Raw genomic sequence first — 19,599 nt, forward strand, 5'->3', positions numbered from 1 at the left:
TGGATAGGCTCCCAGCTCATTTAGTACAGAAGTGTCATTAATCAATGGATAGGCTCCCAGCTCATTCAGCACTGAAGTGTCGTCAATCAATGGATAGACTCCCAGCTCATTCAGCACTGACGTGTCGTCAATCAATGGATAGGCTCCCAGCTCATTCAGCACAGAAGTGTCGTCAGTCAATGGATAGGCTCCTAGCTCATTCAGAACTGAAGTGTCATCAATTAATGGATAGGCTCCCAGCTCATTCAGCAATGAAGAGAAGTGTCATCAATCAATAGATAGGCTCCCAGCTCATTCAGCACTGAAGTGTCGCCAATCAATGGATAGACTCCCAGCTCATTCGGCACTGAAGTTTCGTCAATCAATGGATAGGCTCCCAGCTCATTCAGCACAGAAGTGTCATTAATCAATGGATAGGCTCCCAGCTCATTCAGCACTGAAGTGTTGTCAATCAGTGGATAGGCTCCCAGCTCACTCAGCACAGAAGTGTTGTCAATCAATGGATAGGTTCCCAGCTCATTCAGCACTGAACAGAAGCGTCGTCAATCAATGGATCGGCTCCCAGCTCATTCAGCACTGAAGTGTCATCAATCTGTGGATAGGCTCCCAGCTCATTCAGCACTGAAGTGTCATCAATCAGTGGATAGGCTCCCAGCTCATTCAGCACTGAAGTGTCGTCAATCAATGGATAGGCTCCCAGCTCATTCAGCACTGAAGTGTCATCAATCAATGGCTAGGCTCCCAGCTCATTCAGCACTGAAGTATCGTCAATCAATGCATAGGCTCCCAGCTCATTCAGCACTGAAGTGTCGTCAATCAATAGATAGGCTGCCAGCACATTCAGCACTGAAGTGTCGTCAATCAATAGATAGGCTCCCAGCTCATTCAGCACTGAAGTGTTGTCAATCAATGGATAGGCTCCCAGCTCATTCAGCACTGAAGTGTCGTCAATCAATGGATAGGCTCCCAGCTCATTCAGCACTGAACAGAAGTGTCATCAATCAATGGATAGGCTCCCAGCTCATTCAGCACTGACGTGTCGTCAATCAATGGATAGGCTTCCTGCTCATTCAGCACTGAAGTGTCATCAATCAATGGATAGGCTCCCAGCTCATTCAGCACTGAAGTGTCGTCAGTCAATAAATAGGCTCCCAGCTCATACAGCACAGAAGTGTCGTCAGTCAATGGATAGGCTCCCAGGTCATTCAGCACTGAACTGTCGTCAGTCAATGGATAGGCTCCCAGCTCATTTAGCACTGAAGTGTCATCAATCAATGGATAGGCTCCCAGCTCATTCAGCACTGAACAGAAGTGTCATCAATCAATGGATAGGCTCCCAGATCATTCAGCACTGAACAGAAGTGTCATCAATCAATGGATAGGCTCCCAGCTCATTCAGCACTGAACAGAAGTGTCATCAATCAATGGATAGGCTCCCAGATCATTCAGCACTGAACAGAAGTGTCGTCAATCAATAGATAGGCTCCCAGCTCATTCAGCACTGAACAGAAGTGTCGTCAATCAATGGATAGGCTCCCAGCTCATTCAGCACTGAACAGAAGTGTCGTCAATCAATGGATAGGCTCCCAGCTCATTCAGCACTGAACAGACATGCCATCAATCAATGGATAGGCTCCCAGCTTATTCAGCACTGAACAGAAGTGTTGTCAATCAATGGATAGGTTCCCAGCTCATTCAGCACTGAACAGACATGTCGTCAATCAATGGATAGGCTCCCAGCTCATTCAGCACTGAATAGAATCTTCATCAATCAATGGATAGGCTCCCAGCTCATTCAGCACTGAACTGTCATCAATCAATGGATAGGCTCCCAGCTCATTCAACACTGAACAGAAGTGTTGTCAATCACTGGATAGGCTCCCAGCTCATTCAGCACTGAACAGAAGTGTTGTCAATCAATGGATAGGCTCCCAGCTCATTCAGCACTGAACAGAAGTGTCGTCAATCAATGGATAGGCTCCCAGCTCATTCAGCACTGACGTGTCGTCAATCAATGGATAGGCTTCCTGCTCATTCAGCACTGAAGTGTCATCAATCAATGGATAGGCTCCCAGCTCATTCAGCACTGAAGTGTTGTCAGTCAATAAATAGGCTCCCAGCTCATACAGCACAGAAGTGTTGTCAGTCAATGGATAGGCTCCCAGGTCATTCAGCACTGAACTGTCGTCAGTCAATGGATAGGCTCCCAGCTCATTTAGCACTGAAGTGTCATCAATCAATGGTTAGGCTCCCAGCTCATTCAGCACTGAACAGAAGTGTCATCAATCAATGGATAGGCTCCCAGATCATTCAGCACTGAACAGAAGTGTCGTCAATCAATAGATAGGCTCCCAGCTCATTCAGCACTGAACAGAAGTGTCGTCAAACAATGGATAGGCTCCCAGCTCATTCAGCACTGAAGTGTCGTCAATCAATAGATAGGCTCCCAGCTCATTCAGCACTGAACAGAAGTGTCGTCAATCAATGGATAGGCTCCCAGCTCATTCAGCACTGAACAGAAGTGTCGGCAATCAATGGATAGGCTCCCAGCTCATTCAGCACTGAACAGACATGCCATCAATCAATGGATAGGCTCCCAGCTTATTCAGCACTAAACAGAAGTGTTGTCAATCAATGGATAGGTTCCCAGCTCATTCAGCACTGAACAGAAGTGTCGTCAATCAATGGATAGGCTCAAAGCTCATTCAGCACTGAATAGAATCTCCATCAATCACTGGATAGGCTCCCAGCTCATTCAGCACTGAACTGTCATCAATCAATGGATAGGCTCCCAGCTCATTCAACACTGACCAGAAGTGTTGTCAATCACTGGATAGGCTCCCAGCTCATTCAGCACTGAACAGAAGTGTTGTCAATCAATGGATAGGCTCCCAGCTCATTCAGCACTGAACAGAAGTGTTGTCAATCAATGGATGGGCTCCCAGCTCATTCAGCACTGAAGTGTCATCAATCAATGGATAGGCTCCCAGCTCATTCAGCACTGAAGTGTCGTCAATCAGTGGATAGGCTCCCAGCTCATTCAGCACTGAAGTGTTGTCAATCAGTGGATAGGCTCCCAGCTCGTTCAGCACTGAACAGAAGTGTCGTCAATCAGTGGATAGACTCCCAGCTCATTCAGCACTGAACAGAAGTGTCATCAATCAATGAATAGGCTACCAGCTCATTCAGCACTGAACAGAAGCATCGTCAATCAATGGATAGGTTCCCAGCTCATTCAGCACTGAACAGAAGTGTCGTCAATCAATGGATAGGCTCCCAGCTCATTCAACACTGAAGTGTCGTCAATCAATGGATAGGCTCCCCGCTCATTCAGCACTGAAGTGTCTTCAATCAATGGATAGGCTCTCAGCTCATTCAACACTGAAGGGAAGTGTTGTCAATCAATGGATAGGCTCCCAGCTCATTCAGCACTGAACAGAAGTGCAGTCAATCAATGGATAGGCTCCCAGCTCATTCAACACTGAACAGAAGTGTTGTCAATCAATGGATAGGCTCCCATCTCATTCAGCACTGAACAGAAGTGTTGTCATTCAATGGATAGGCTCCCATATGCTGTACAGAGTTATAGAGACTCACTACATCCACAGTAACCAAGTAGTCCCCTTGCTGTACTATTTGTTGAAGACAATCTAGAAACTATCTACCATCTCTGAAATAGGCAAGCTGTTTAACTTCTATACTTAAAATGGCACCTAATAGACTACTCACACTCTCTAATAGGTTCATAGGGGTTTACTAGGCTACTGGCAAGGGCCTTTTTAAGCCTATCTATGCATCTTAAATCTCTGACAAGTTCTGTTTCCCTTGAAAAGTGTAAACAGGGGTTTGGGAGATTAAACATTTACAAGCAGGGGCTTGGGAGATGAATCATTTACAGGTTACCTGTGTCCATTAGAGACATAAGTGCCAAATTAGGGATGAATTTCTGGTTTCCCATCCAATTGTGCAAGTTACACTTGAATTGGGTTAGGGAGGAACTCTGTTTCACATAGATGGGGAGCCTGTAACATATACAAGGTAGTCTCTGTGATACATACCTATCTGTCCAGCAGGTCCTATTTATATCACAGGCAAGGTTTAAGTCTTTAAAACAGGTAACTCTGGTGCTGTATGTTTTGTGGACATGCAGGAGGTCCATCAGAGTGGGGTCTGACAACGCCGTGTATGCCAGATGTAGATCTCCCCCTCAAAAGCCTGTAGGAGACAGAATACAGGGATAGGACCATGAGGTGGTCTGCATAGGACATTTTACTTATGCCCTGTATTCTTTTAGTGAGGATATGGCTGGTTAGGTACATATCAAAGGAGGCATTGTACTTAGTGACAGGTGTGGTGAATGCCAAATACAATGGGATAATGACTTCCTTAGGTTCATAGGTTTATACTAGGCTATCTGCCCTAAGGCATTTATAAGCCCAGCCCAAATTTTTGTGGCTTACGCCACCCCTTATATGAAAAAATACTGTGCCCATTAGTTTGTTGTGCCTCTGTCCAGCAGTGACACAGAGATGATTCCCGGGATAAACCTACGATCTCCCATCCACAGGTCAAGATTTCTCTTGAACAGAGCCAGCGAGGTGCTCTGCCTCACATGGACCGGGATTTTATTCTTAGATGACATACCTTTGTTTATAAGTTGCGCAACATAGAATGATTTCCTCTCCACTGTAGACACGTGATGGTCAAAGGCTAGATTACTATCTATGTGTGTCCCTAAGTCCCTGACTACTGGGTCATCTCTAAGGGGTGTGTTGTCAATATGATAGTTACCAGGCATGGATAACGTCCCAAAGGATACTGTTATGCATTTATTGGCATTTAGTTTTAGTCCATGGCTCTGACACCAGTTGTTTGTGTGTGTCAGCCCTTCCTGAAGAACATTTCTGTTGGTGAGGGATTCAGTGACAGCTCCTAATTTGCAATCATCTGCAAATTTAGTCAACCAGAGACCACTGACACTGGCCTTGACTTCTGAGAAATAAATGCCAAAAAGGAGAGGTTCCAGGACCGATCCCTGAGGGACTCCACTTGTGACTGGTAAATGGGTCATTTACCTAGGATACTATATGTCTGCTAGGGGGATATGTTAAACTTTTGTGCACCTTCAGAATGCACGATTCAGCCTGAAAATAAAATGTAGCATCAACATGGCTTTCATCGCTAACATCTTTGCAAGTCAGTAATTATTTAAACGAGTAGAGAACCATTTCAGCTCTCTGTGTGTCTCTTTTTTCTATCCCCATCTCCATTACTCAGTATGGGGGTGTAACAAAATTGTTTCCTTGTTCTTCATCGTCTTCCTCACGTCTTTTGCATTCTCTTTTACTCCGTCGGGAATTCATTTTTGTAAGCTCACAGCTTTCCCCTTTTCATTCAGTTAAGACACATTTCTTTCCTTCCTTGCATCTGTTTCTTCTGCTTGTTTTATTGATTTAGTAAGTCAGTTATCTCTATTTATCTATTTATTTATTTCCATTAGGCTTAACTGCTTTGGAACTTCTGCATGACTCTTAACCTTGTTTTGGTTGCCAAATAAATGTAATGAGAAATTTGTTTTCCTTTCTAGCTCTCAGTTTTCTAGCCGGTGGCAAAAGGTTTACAGTATGTGTGAGCACTAGTCCATGTGATAGTTTCTAGTACATTTTCCATTGCTGTGATGGCACAATTCATCCTTTCCATCACTTTCTTGTTCACTGTTATGGGCACAATGAGAAAGCCTCTCTGAGAATCCGTAGAGCACCTTGAACTGCTGATAGATAAAAGTACTCATTCAGCACATGCCTTTCCGCTTGTTGTCTGACAGCACCACATTCCTTTGTTATGATAAGCTAACATCTGTCACCAGTCTTGTATAATGTGGATCTCAGATATTGAACAAGATTCTTGATAATATGTTGATGCTGCAAAACACAACTCCCTCACATTAGAAGACAGCATATCTGCAGACTGGTAAGCACTACCTTACAGTGGTGTCAGTATGCTCTTTATGGAGAGGTTAATAATCCATTGCAACTCCTTTTCTAAACACCTTGTCCTATGCTGACCATCTAAAATACTCCACCTATACTCTGCCGCATATCGTCTACTCAGAGGCAATCTCTGCTTAACATACGAGGCCATGTCAAACCCAGAGCTGTTGGACATGCTGCACTTAAAGAAATCCCTCAGAGCCACACACTCCAGGGATCCAAACCTTGTCATCACAATAAACAAAACATGCTGGAGGGATAGGTTCCTGACCCAGAGACTCCCCAGACTCTGGAATAGACTGCCCATACATGTCAAGTAGAGCGCCTCTTTGGCCGTCTTCAAAAGGAACCTTGATGATTGGATGGGAGATCAGAAATTCACCCTGGGGATCACGTCAGTCACCCTGCTAGACAGGGGTTCAGGGAAGTAAATAGTGTGGGAAGAAATAGCCAGGGAATTGTTATGGCTAGGCTTGTATAGGCCCTAGGGCCGATAGCCTAGTACCAATCTATGAACCTATGAACTATACTGTCACTGCTGATATGGATTTGTAGTTAATGTGCCTGTCTTTAGCAATGCAGATCTTCTGGGCTATTCACAGGTCTCCTGCATTGCCTTGTCTTTTATCCCTCTTACATCTGTCAGACAGTATTTTTTTCTTTTTACCATTTTACTTCTGGTCTTATTCCTTGTCAGTTACTTTGCATTTACAGTAGGCCCAAGATGGCATCTGTAATATATTGCTGTTTACTTTTCCTTTCCTTATTTCTGTGATTCTGTAGTTTGTACAGCATTTAAACTTATGTACCATTTTTGTTTCCTATATGTGTCTTTAGACTGTACTGTCTTTGGGTACTGATTACCAGCCTGGGATCCTTGGTGCTCAAACAACCAGAAGGGTGTTGTTCTTTTACTTGAATACATTTTCCATTCTTGGTTGTCTCTATCCCATCCCAAAAAAGGAGTATTTTTTTTACATTTGAAACAGATATTTTTGTAGTACAAAGGTGATTTATTGCTGTAAGCAGACATCCTGTAACAATCTATGAAGATGTTGGAAAAACATGGCTCAACAGTCTGCTGTCACCCACATATGCAGTTAGTCTGAAAGTGTCAGGTGTTCAAAGGCAATGTAGCAACTGATTCTGCCAGAATATAGTACAACCTGCCAGAGATGTAAATGTTTAAGAAACATGGAGGCAAACTTCTTGCATTAGACCATTATCAATACGTATTATATCGACAGTACCACATCAGTCACAGCACACTGCTAGGCCCATGACATATGCTGGGTCTGTAAAGAAAAAAATTGCCAGAACCTCATAGAACTCAATGTAAAATATCTCTGTCTCTAGCACACAAGGCAACACCTACTCCCTCTCCACTGACCCATACTGCATATCCAGAGCTCACCCAAGAGTCACCAGGAAAGCAGCCCTTAATCCATAAGGCACACTGAGTTTGCATTCACAAATGTTTTTTTTTTTTAGTTTTAGATGATTCTTTACTTAGGCATACAGACTCCACATTCTCCAGACTGGACAAGAACAAGGTCACTGTAAGCTGCATGCCCAGTGCCAGTGTCTGTGATGTCACAAGGGTCCTAAGGTCCCTTAAACCAGACAAATATGACTGGAACCTATTGGTGGGCCATGTGAAAGTGAATGACCTAAAGTCCTACATCCAGAGGAACATACAGAGAAACATGATGGAACTTAATATGCATGTCACAGAGGCAGGAAAAACAGCAGCTTAAGTGGTATCTTGTGGGCTTGAGAAGTACCTTGTGGGCTTGAGTGGTATCTGGTGGGCTTGAGTGGTACCTTATGGGCTTGAGAGGTACCTTGTGGGCTTCAGTGGTATCTGGTGGGCTTGAGTGGTATCTTGTGGACTCGAGTGTAACTTATAGGCTTGAGTAGTATCTTGTGGGTTTGAGTGGTATCTTGTGGGTTTGAGTGGTATCTTGCTTTCACCATGAATGATACCTAGATAATTAGAGAAAGGTAACTGGCTTTAAGAATTGGATGAGTAGTTGGTGTCATGCACACTCACCTTTGGTGTCGTAAGAGCAGAAGGCTATGAGTTCTATTCCCTCTCTAGCTGATTGGATTACTGGTACTGCAGTGCCGCATTAAAAGGGTGCAGCACCCCTAATCTGGAAGATAGGGGTGCCTATTCTTCATACCAGGGCTTCTGCATACTAACTAAAGCCTTTGTTGCCACCATAGTGCTGTTTTAGGCAGAGCCTCCATGTTGGACATTCCAACATATTAAACACAAACTCAGATTTGGATGATATCATGGCAGGATTACTCGTAATATGAATCTAAACAGAAAGATGTCAGAACTTAAAGCCATCTTGCAACTCAAACACATTCATATTTGTGTAGTTGCTAAAACATGGTTTCACTGCAGGGAAAGCATATGTATTGTGTTTAGTTCCTAATATACCTTCAACCCTTGGGTAACTTTGGGTAAGTAACTGTATTTGTCAAAAACACAATTACCTCATGTCCTATGAATCTAACCTGGAACTTCTAGAGATGCAAACCACCCTTAATGAATCCAACTGTTATTTACTTCTAGCTATAAATTCACATTGGTGTCAATCACAGAAATTACCTCAACACCATTATGGCATTTAATATCAAACTATATACCTTCTTTAATTGAGGAATGACATTTTGCTGATAAGATTGACTGCAAATAGGGGTACAGAGAAAAGGCAAGAGTGGGCTGGAATTTACTGGAGAAAGTGGCAAAGGAACCAATGTATTGGGAGCAAATAATTAGAGAGGAAAAGGTAATAGAATGGGAAGAGACCAAGAAATTATTTGAACTACAGGCAAGAGATTGCCTTCCCTATCAAGAACTGTTTAGATTCCATGTCATAACTGTCTTGCACATGCCCAAAGCATGTTTGACACAACACACTGAAAGCAGAAGATCTAACCTGCTGTTTACAGTGTGTGCAGAGCACAACCCTATTGACTGTTATAGGGGTCACGTTGTACATGTACAAACATGTATAAGTGGGCAGCCAGCATTTCAGTGCTATTACAGGAAAATGTATACAAAGTCTGAAACTGCAGTATAGCATAATATTGCCTCTTACCCAAAGCATAGCAAACTCAGATTTAATTTATATAAGTGGGGGGGGCTGTAGCCTCCAACATCAGCAGGCTTGCCACTACAAAAATGGTTTTAACCTGCAACAGCATATTTTGAACTTGTGTTATTTTACAACTGAACTTCATTTTTCATAGTTTTGTGACTCATAGTAACAAGCCTCCAATTTGCAACAGCTTGATATTGACATATTTTAGGTTGTTTCATCAGCACAGATTTGCAGGGTCTTGAATCTGGAAAGGATAATAAAAATGCAGTCAGATAGTTCCTGTTTACCTCTTCGGTTCATCGGTAGGGACCAGGCTATCTGCCCGAGGGCATCTATAAGCCTAGCCAGAATGTGTTGGCTTTCGCCGCCCCCTTAGATTAGTTCCCTGGGCCTCGGTCCAGCAGAGCCACTGCAGTGATCCCCGGGGTAAATGTTCTGGTTCCCATCCATTCGTATAGGTTCAGAAGCTTGAGTTTCTTCTTTGCCTTATAACAAAGTATACAGTGGGGTTACGTTTGTGCAAACGAGTCAATAGGCTTTTACAGAATTCAGTAAGTCCTGAAGAATAACATTGTTGTTTTGGATTGTTCTGGGATGGTTTTGAGTTAACTCATTTACTTGTTGTATCCTCTGAGTCTCCTCTGTTGATTTGCTTGTCTTTACATCTGCATATTGGCTCACAGTTTGTAAGGAACCTTAAAGGAAATCCAAACTATCAGAGTCCAGAAATGCAAATTGAAATACTTTCTCAGCTAGTGATTGTGGGAACCCTAAAAGAAGAAGAAGAATTTGGAAAAACTAGGAGGAATGTTGCAATGCTACCAGGATATATATTTTTTATTATCTTAATTCAAACACGGGAAATAATATTTCCTCATCTCATTCAGCAAGCCGTAAAGTAGAATGAGGCATGCTTATTTGGGTTTTGTATATTATGAATAGATTAGTAACAGTTTCACCAAAATACATTTCATCAGACTTCACTTCAAAGACATTTTCCAAAGTGCACTGAAAATCAATTCTTATGTGATACTTTGGCAGATTTACCACCAAGAATTAGTGGAGCATGCCATTCGCATTACACTGAAAATATATTTTAAAAAGCATGCAGCTTTCATTTTCTGTAGGGATGGAGCTTCCAGTGGGAGCAAAGCAAACTGCACCCCTCACACACCCCTGCTAATGTAATGAAAACTGAGACTATTCCATTTCGTAAGAGAATAAGTTTCCATTTTATGGTGATCTGTAAATGAGAAGAACGCTTTGTCTTTCCATTGACAAAATAGTTCCTAATGCTTTCTGAAATTTGAAAAGATAGCAAGTGAATATATTTGGTACAGTATATTCATGATATGATCATGTGTCCAAATATAGCACTACCAGACAGTTCTCTGAAGTGCTGGAAATGAAAATGTATACAGATCACAACATCCACCCCAGGTCATTGCCAGAAACCAGTGCTTAAATGTGCTACAGGAAATGAAAGGCATCCATAGTGTATGTTATGAGGTTACATTGCCCTGCATCATCGTTACACATCATTAACGTTGATGTTGCCATACTCGAAACCAAGGGAACAAGTGAAGCCACTGCAAACATTGTTCTCACGTACTATTCCATTTCCTCATATTATTCTACCATCATGACTTTGGTTATGCACATGTACAGGGTCACATAGCTTAGTGAAAATTATTCCCTTATTTTGTGAATATTAAATGTATTTTGTGTTAGTAAATCCGTCATAAAAAAACACAACTCGTGGATACCAAAACTTCTTCTCACACCGTATCTTGCTCACCAATACTATATGTCGACACCACTTTCACTTAATGACTTTCTGTGCAGTCTCTTCACTTTTCTGGCACTCGAAAAATTGTGAATCACATACCTATAAACTCAGTGAACAATAATTCTATTACGTTTTTAGTGAACTGCGATACAGTCTAGTCAGATTTTGTGAAGTATTCTGAATGTATTATATTCAGTATTCTGCTAACTAAGAATAGAAACTGTTTATGGATGCACTTTTCCATAATTTTAGCTAGTGCTAACAAGATAGCTATGGGTCTAAAGTTAGATAGTTCAGTGGAGCTACCACCTTTATGTAGGGGTATGACATAAGATATTTTCCAGATGGACAGGACTTTAACTTCTGATATGGTACAGTTGACTAGAATGGAGATGGGATATGCTATGGCATCTGCAGCTTTTTGCAGATACTTAGCAGGGAGAAGGTCTGCAGATAGGGTACTAGGTTTTAATTTTTTGATTAGGGTACGTATATAAGATGTAGAGACAGGCTGGAAGCTGAAGGAATGCTGGGTGCTGGGAGTGGTATCCTGGATGTTAGAGGACCTCTGTGGTAGCTGGCCAACTAGGGCCTAGATAGTCTCAGTGAAGAAACTATTGAAGGTATTAGCTACATCCTCTGTTAGTTTGTCAGTAGAGGCTGAGGGAATTGGTGTGGTGGCTTGTCCTGGATGCATTAGATTGCTTACACCTGCCCAAAACTTTTGAGGGTTATTTTTATTTCTCTGCTGGAGATGGAAGTAGAAGTTTTTTTATCTGATAAAATGGATCATTTTGTCTCATTCTTTAATTGCCGGTATTTAAATTGATCTAGAGGGGCTTTAGTGGTATGCCATGTGGCCCATGCCTTGTTTCTGAGTATGATTTTTAATAGAGGGGTAGTTGAAGTCACCCAGTATGAGAGTGTTAGGTTGGACCCTAATATTCTCCAGGGTGCTTAGGAACTTGGAGTGTGAGTCTTGGGACATGGTTGGGGACCTATAGCAGGCTACGACCTGAATTGCTGTCTTACCCAATGTTAGCTGCACCTGAAGTATCTCAGATGAATTATGTTGGGCTACTAGCCTGGAGGTGTGTGCATCCTTTATGAACATGGAAACACCACTACCGTTGGAGCTTCGGTCCAAGTTCTGAGGCGAAAGGTGTGAAATGAGTTATAGCCTGGCAGTGCAGGGGTGCTTTCTGCTGCCTTGAACCAAGTCTCTGTGGCAGCACAATTGTCATTGTTCTCCATTTTAAGGAGTGCTTCGAGCGAGTGCATTTTGAGATTTAGACTTCTAGCATTGAGCAGCATGACCCTTAGATTGCATTTATTTGTAGCTGTTATGGTGGTAATTTGGTCTTTGGAACACCGCCTAAAAAAGGGACTATATGGATGGGGAAGAGCCTTAGCCAATATCTGGAAGCCCAGGGGTAACAGATGCAGGCCATTTCTGGCAAAGCATTGAGGTCTGTCAATCGTCATCCCAGGCAGAGAGATACTGGATCCCCTTAGAATGGCACCAGAAACTTAGCCAATTGTTGAACTCAATCATTTTTCTGCTTAGATGTTATAATACAGACCATAGCATTACAGATCAGTTTCATAAGGGTGATTAGTTTGTAGTCATTGGTTATCTATGCACTGTTTGAAGAAGAACCTGCTACACAAACTGTGTGGGTTCTGTTTTTCGGCAAATTGGTAATCCATCTTATTATATAAGGATCTGTATTTAGGAATGTCAGTTTCTTTATAATTCTGGTATCGAGGTATTAAATGATTTGACTAGATCTCACTGAGTTATATGAATTGCATGACCACTACGAACAGCTTACATAACCCACCTGAAAAAATAACCAGGTTTATCAGGCATGATCAGCCTTTGGTAAAGCCAGGCTGTTGGGTGTCAAGCAGAATGAGTCTTTTGATGTCGTCATTAATGAGATGTGTTATAATACAGACCATAGCATTACAGATCAGTGTCATAAGGCTGATTGGTCTGTAGTTTCCAGGCTCATTGGTAGAGCAACCCATGAGCAGAAGTATAACCAGGATTTTTGGAAAAGAGCTTATGGCTAGGCTTAGCTTAGACAGTTTATTGCAAGATTCAGAGAGTCTGCTTAATATTGTTTAATAGTTTATCAGGTATGTTGTCTGGACCCATGGGGAAGTGTTTTTGTGTAAGAGCAGGTTCTTTATTGATGATATAGTATGTAAGGGATTTTGACTGAGAAGTGTCGGCGTAAGTGTTCCATGGATGAAGTTTGCAGCAGACTTGTTTGCTAATATATTTGTGTCCTTTTTGATAGGAGTAGGGTCTCCAATTAAGGAGAAGTTAAGAGCAATGTTGAGTGTTATTCCTTAGTTTTCTAACCTAGATAAAGACCTATAGTTATATTTTTTTATAGAAGATAATTTGCATTTGTGATTTGCTTTACTGATCCCTGTCAGTTTTTACAATTTCTTGATGACATATTTTATACTGTACTCATTTTGAGGAGTTCTAGCTGTATTATAGAGTGGATGAGTTTTTTTCCTATTCTAAAGTTTGTCAGTTGACTGCCACGAAATATTTTTTTAAACTGACCATTGTATTTGGCTCTAGTTGGGATTGCTCTATCTATGCGTTTGTATCAGTGGGCACAAAACTCCTTGTTGAAGTTGGTTGCTGCATCAAAATCAACGGTAATTATTTTGTAGGTAAATTTATATATTTAATTTCTCATATAATTGTATAATGTTCACCCTTTTGACGTCCTTAACTACGGAGGTGTTAGGACAGGGGGAATGGAAATTTTGAGAATAAGTATCAGTATGTTATGGTCTGGCTAAACCAAAACTGGGAGAGACTGGGACAATGGAGTTGTAGAGACAATATTGTGAAGATCAAATAACCAAATATTTTGGCCTCTTGCGGGTCCCTTCTCTACTTGATCCAGAGAATTTCTGTTTATCAAATCCAAAAGTCTCTGGGCATACCCTACAGTCGTGGTATAGGTGCTCCTGTCGGTGTTTTGGTAATTCAGCTCAGTTAGTGTTAATGGAGTTATTGCTTGTAGGAATGTTTTTCTAAGACTTTAAAGAATGTAATATAGTATTTCTTTTCAGTTTGTCTAATGCAAGACTGTCAAGCTATCCAAATGCCATTTCACTATCATCTGTACAGGCACTGTTTCACTGTCAAAACTTATTGTACTGCTGTTTCTTCAAGGCACACTGTAACAGTATGTCCTTTCTTTGCTGTAACACTGTAGTTGTTGCCTGCTTTCTTCTGAAACATTCAGTAGTATTAATAGCAATTAATATACATGTGATTATTTCTTGATTCATTGTATTTGCCTTTGGCCCAGGGTGTGACTGAAAACGGTCATTGGATTACCTCACTCACCTGGTTAACAAACTTAGATGAAATAAATAAAACTGTAATGCTTGTATGTGTTTGCGATTGTCTGTTGACTTGGGTCATGATTGAAAAGGGTTTTCAAACCAACATTCTTCCATGGTTACTATATGTGTGTTTGTGCGTGCACTGGGAACTAGGGTTGGGTAGCACGATGCATGGTAATCCTGTGGGCTAGGCTTGCAAAGGCTCCAGGGCCTATGAACCTATGAACAAGCTTCCATATATTTAAGTTGCACCTTTAGGGTTCTTTATAAAATGGTGGTTATATACAGGTGTGCCATCTTTCATGCAAGGACTATAGGTCCCCAACCATATCCCAAGACTCACACTCCATGTTCCTAGTTATGAATTTAATATTGCTAAAAAAAATGTCAATGAGTTTTGACTAGGAAAGATATAGGATGTAGTGGTTTTACAAATTCTTTACTGTTATGTTTTTCATTTTATTTAGTACAGTTCAGATTTCACGTATGTTTTTACTTTTTCATTTTTAGCATCTTACTGTTTAATATTCTGCATAATTTTTCTATATAAATTATGTGTTTAAGTTCTGTGATTCCAAATTTTGAAAATGGAATGTGACATATGGTATTTGTGACACATGCTCCCTGTGTATAGGCATTCTGACTGAATGGTTTGACACACATGCTCCCTGTGTATAGGCATTCTGACTGAATGGTTTGCCGCACATGCTCCCTGTGTACAGGCATTCTGACTGAATGGTTTGCCACACATGCTCCCTGTGTATAGGCATTCTGACTGAATGGTTTGCCACACATGCTCCCTGTGTATAGGCATTCTGACTGAATGGTTTGACACACATGCTGCCTGTATATAGGCATTCTGACTGAATGGTTTGCCACACATGCTCCCTGTGTATAGGCATTCTGACTGAATGGTTTGCCACACATGCTCCCTGTGTATAGGCATTCTGACTGAATGGTTTGCCACACATGCTCCCTGTGTATAGGCATTCTGACTGAATGGTTTGCCGCACATGCTCCCTGTGTATAGGCATTCTAACTGAATGGTTTGCCACACATGCTCTCTGTGTATAGGCATTCTGACTGAATGGTTTGCCACACATGCTCCCTGTATATAGGCATTCCGACTGAATGGTTTGACACACATGCTCCCTGTGTATAGGCATTCTGACTGAATGGTTTGCCACACATGCTCCCTGTGTATAGGCATTCTGACTGAATGGTTTGCCACACATGCTCCTTGTGTATAGGCATTCTGACTGAATGGTTTGACACACATGCTCCCTGTGTATAGGCATTCTGACTGAATGGTTTGCCACACATGCTCCCTGTGTATAGGCATTCTGACTGAATGGTTTGCCACACATGCTCCCTGTGTATAGGCATTCTGACTGAATGGTTTGCCACACATGCTCCCTGTGTATAGGCATTCTGACTGAATGGTTTGCCACACATGCTCCCTGTGTATAGGCATTCTGACTGAATGGTTTGCCACACATGCTCCCTGTGTATAGGCATTCTGACTGAATGGTTTACCACATGCAGCACCCTTCATAGTGATAGTGATGGGAAGTGTAGGGGGATTCTGCTGAAGCACATCTACTGATATAGTGGATATAGAGCATTGGGAAGAATATGTTAACTTATCGGTTTACAGGAGACATATCCCTAAGATACGAGTGCTACAGGGGGATTATGTTATTGGTAATCACTTAACACTACAGCAAAACATGGATATGATGAAAGGTCTGGCAATACATTACTGTAATTTGTTTCATAGATTAGTGCTAGGTTAACTGCCCTTGTGAGTCATTTTAAGCCAACTAATTACCTCATGTGGGAATCAAACTCTGCACTTTGTGTCTTTAAGGTAAATACCTTAACCATTATGCTAGTCTCCGACCTCACAAAGGTGTTTGTAAGCTTCACATTACAAGAAAATCTATTTAGATAATGCTTTAATGAGTTTCACTCCTAAAGTCAATTCTGATATTCTCTTTCACACCAAAGGGAAAACTTGCCTACCCCTACTTACCCTTCTGTAACATAATGGTTACACTGGGGATCAAACACAGGACATTGTGCATGTGAGGCAGATGTTCTTACCACTACACTAGAGAACTTACAGCAAAAGCTGCTTAGTTTTCTGTTAGCGCTGGTTGTCATTGCATCTGTCTCCATTTGCACACTGCATGTCTGAAATCAAGTTACTCCCACCAATGAGAGTGTAGATCACTGGTAAATGAGACACTTGAGCATGATGGGATAACCAGATTAGCAACTAAATAAAATACAAAGATAGAATAAAAAAAGAACAGCATCAAGAAAATGTAGACGAATTACACCTGATATGTGCAGACATCTGCCCAATGTCTTACAGGCAGGCCTTCACTGGGTTCACTTTTCATGAACTGACTTCTCTGTGTACTTTTCTCTAGCTGCTGCACCCAGAACTACAGTACCGACACCTGACCCAGAATTTGTACGTCCTGGTTCTGCAGCTCCTGATTCTGTGTCCAGAATTGAGAAATCCTTAGCCAAGGTACTTCAGTCAGTAGTATTTGCCATATAAAATTATACAATGTTTATGTAAAATATATTTAAAACATGATATTTATTTTTCTCTTTTCTGTCCTTTATATAAAATGTTTCCCAGCTCCAGATTCCCACACATGTAAGTGATGCGGAAAGAGATCCCATAACCACAGAAGAAAACCAGACTCAACAATTAATTCCATCTTCTCCTACTCCAGTGGATGAGAAACAAGTGTTGGAACGGTAATTGCTCATTAATATCAATTTGTTATGTATAATGTTCATTTATAATTGCAGTAATGGGGACCGAGATAGATGCTAAGGAAATAAACTTGAAATTTCTGATCTGATGTTGTCCATTTCATTATGCATCACGAATGGGTCTTCTGGTCTGTCCTCGGATCCAACTCGGCCATTTCTTCCAGACATACGATCTGAGCCTCAAACTCCTCCTTCTCCCATGATGCCTCACTTCTCTTCTAAGTCTCAGATCTTGTTTGCCACCTTCCAGCACAGACATGATTGTGAAACTGTCCACAAATAAGTAGAAAAATATTATTTATTCTTGTTATTTTTCTTAACTTTTTTTCTTATAGTCTTTCCTAGTTTAGAGTTAACCTTCCCGCCCCATAGTTTTTCTTATCACTTCAGTTTTTGCTGGCGTTAGGGTCCTTCCTACCTTACATTTCTCTTTCTTTCTCTTTCACTTTCTTCTTTCTCTTTTATATATATAATATATATATATATATATATATATATATATATAAACTTCGAGACAAAAGAGTCATCCAGCAGGTCCCAACCAAGTAACTAGGATGTGGAACTTACTCACTGTTCTTTTTGGTACCAAAGAAGACAGGGGGACCTTTGACCCATCTTGGATCTGAACAGTCTGAATTTATTCGTCAAGAAGTTGAAGTCCCACATGGTTACGGTATAGTCCATTCTGCTGCTCCTGCACAATGACTGGATGTGCTCTGTAGCTCAACAAGACGCGTACTATCATATCAAAATAGACAAGCACTCCAAGAGATATCTGTGCTTCCGGCTGGGGGATAATTATTACCAATTCAGAGGACTGCCCTTTGGCCTCACCACTGTCTCACAGGTGTTCACCAAATGCATTGCAGTGGTTGCAGCTCATCTCCATCTGCAAGGATTTCAGGTGTTCCCTTACCTGGGCGATTGGCTCCTAATGGAACCCACAAGGCATCAACTGCTCCAGGTGATTCAGGTTATGCTGCACCTGTTCCACCGCCTGGGAATCACAGTGAACATGGCAAAATCGAAAATGATCCCAGTACAGGTTATCGAATTCATAGGAACAGAATTGAACACAATCACCCAAATAGCAGCCCTACCCCTCCAGAGAATAAGATCCCTGAGACAGCAGATTCAATGTCTACTAGACACTCCATCTCCTCCAGCTCACCTGGGCCTCATGGTCCCAGGTTCCATGTCGGCTGCCTTTCTTCTAGTGCCCTTAGCCAGGTTTTTCATGTGAGTTCTCCAGTGGACCCTGGCGGTACAATGGTCTATTTGGTGCCACCCGTTATCAATGCCAGTCAGGTTTACTCTGATTTGCAGGCATCATCTACAATGGTGGATGCTTACAGTTGACTTTCATCTAGGCAGACCCTTTCTTTTCCCCCACCTTTGGCCACAGTGTCAAGGATGCCTCCCTGTTGGGGTGGGGGTGGGGGCATTTTCAGAGAAAGATGGTCCAAGGCATGTGGTCCTCCACAGAGACCAAATTGCACATAAACATACTACAGATGAGGGTAGTTTTCACATTGCAAGCCTTTCTAGACTGCCTTCCACTTTGGACACTTGTGATTCTGAAAGATAATATGTCAGTTGTCTGATACATCAACAAGCAGGAGTTTACCTGCTGTGCAGAGCAGCCATGAGGGTTTGGGAATGGGTGATTGCTTCAATCCGCTTTCTCATTGCAACATACATCCCAGGAGAATCCAACATTCTGGCAGACAGACTGAGCAGGTCAATATTGAATCCTCATGAGAAGTCCCAGAACCAGTCAGTAGCGAATCAAATATTCAGCCATTGGGGCCAACCTTGCTGCGACCTGTTTGCCTCTCCCATTGAACAACAAGTGCAGTAAGTACTTCGCTGTGATCCCCCCTTTGGGGGAGTCACCAGAGGATGCTCTAAGCCATGAATGGCCTCTGAATCTCCTTTATGCTTACCCTCTGATTCCCCTAATACCCTAAGTTCTACAGAAAGCCAGCAGGTTGAAAACCAATCTAATCCTCATTGTCCTTTACTGGCCTCATCAGGTACAGTTCCCCTTCCTGCGATCTCACGGAAAATATCCTCCATGGATACTGGATGCCAGACAAGATCTGACTTCCCATCCGTCAGAACAACAGATTCCCAATCTTCAATCCCTCAAACTGACCAAGTGGTTTCTCCACTTCCAGTGATTTTGCTAAAGTCCGGGCTAGCTTCCCCAGTCTGCAAAATTATTCTTGCTTCTCAGAAGTGGAAACATTTTTTTATCTGGGCTACACAAGGGAATATTGACTCTTTTTCGGTTTCAGTCCAGGACATCTTTACGTTCCTAAGCTTGCTTTTCCAGAATGGGGCAAATTTTTCCACCATAAAGGTGCAACTCGCGGCCATGGTGAATTTCCAAGTGGGGAAGGGAGTTGGTTTTCCCTCTGTCCTTTCCACTTCCAAACTATGTTGGGCCTTTCTGAAAGGGTTTTTCCATCTTAGGCCTCCGATTAAAAGATCTTTCTCCCCTTGGGATCTTACA

At 41.9% G+C, this 19,599-nt stretch overlaps 1 protein-coding gene across 1 annotated transcript in view; it reads left to right on the top strand.

Annotated features, from left to right (window-relative positions):
* Positions 1-19,599, top strand: part of KIF17 (kinesin family member 17) — a 1,182,720-nt gene that overhangs the window by 750,031 nt on the left and 413,090 nt on the right. Inside the window, exons 8-9 of the mRNA XM_044063178.1 lie at positions 16,724-16,827; positions 16,942-17,063. Coding sequence (XP_043919113.1) covers positions 16,724-16,827; positions 16,942-17,063 — 226 coding nt within the window. The remainder of the gene's footprint in view (positions 1-16,723; positions 16,828-16,941; positions 17,064-19,599) is intronic.

Source organism: Protopterus annectens, chromosome 2.part1, assembly GCF_019279795.1.
Source record: "Protopterus annectens isolate FY-2018-M chromosome 2.part1, PAN1.0, whole genome shotgun sequence".
NCBI lineage: Eukaryota > Metazoa > Chordata > Ceratodontiformes > Protopteridae > Protopterus > Protopterus annectens.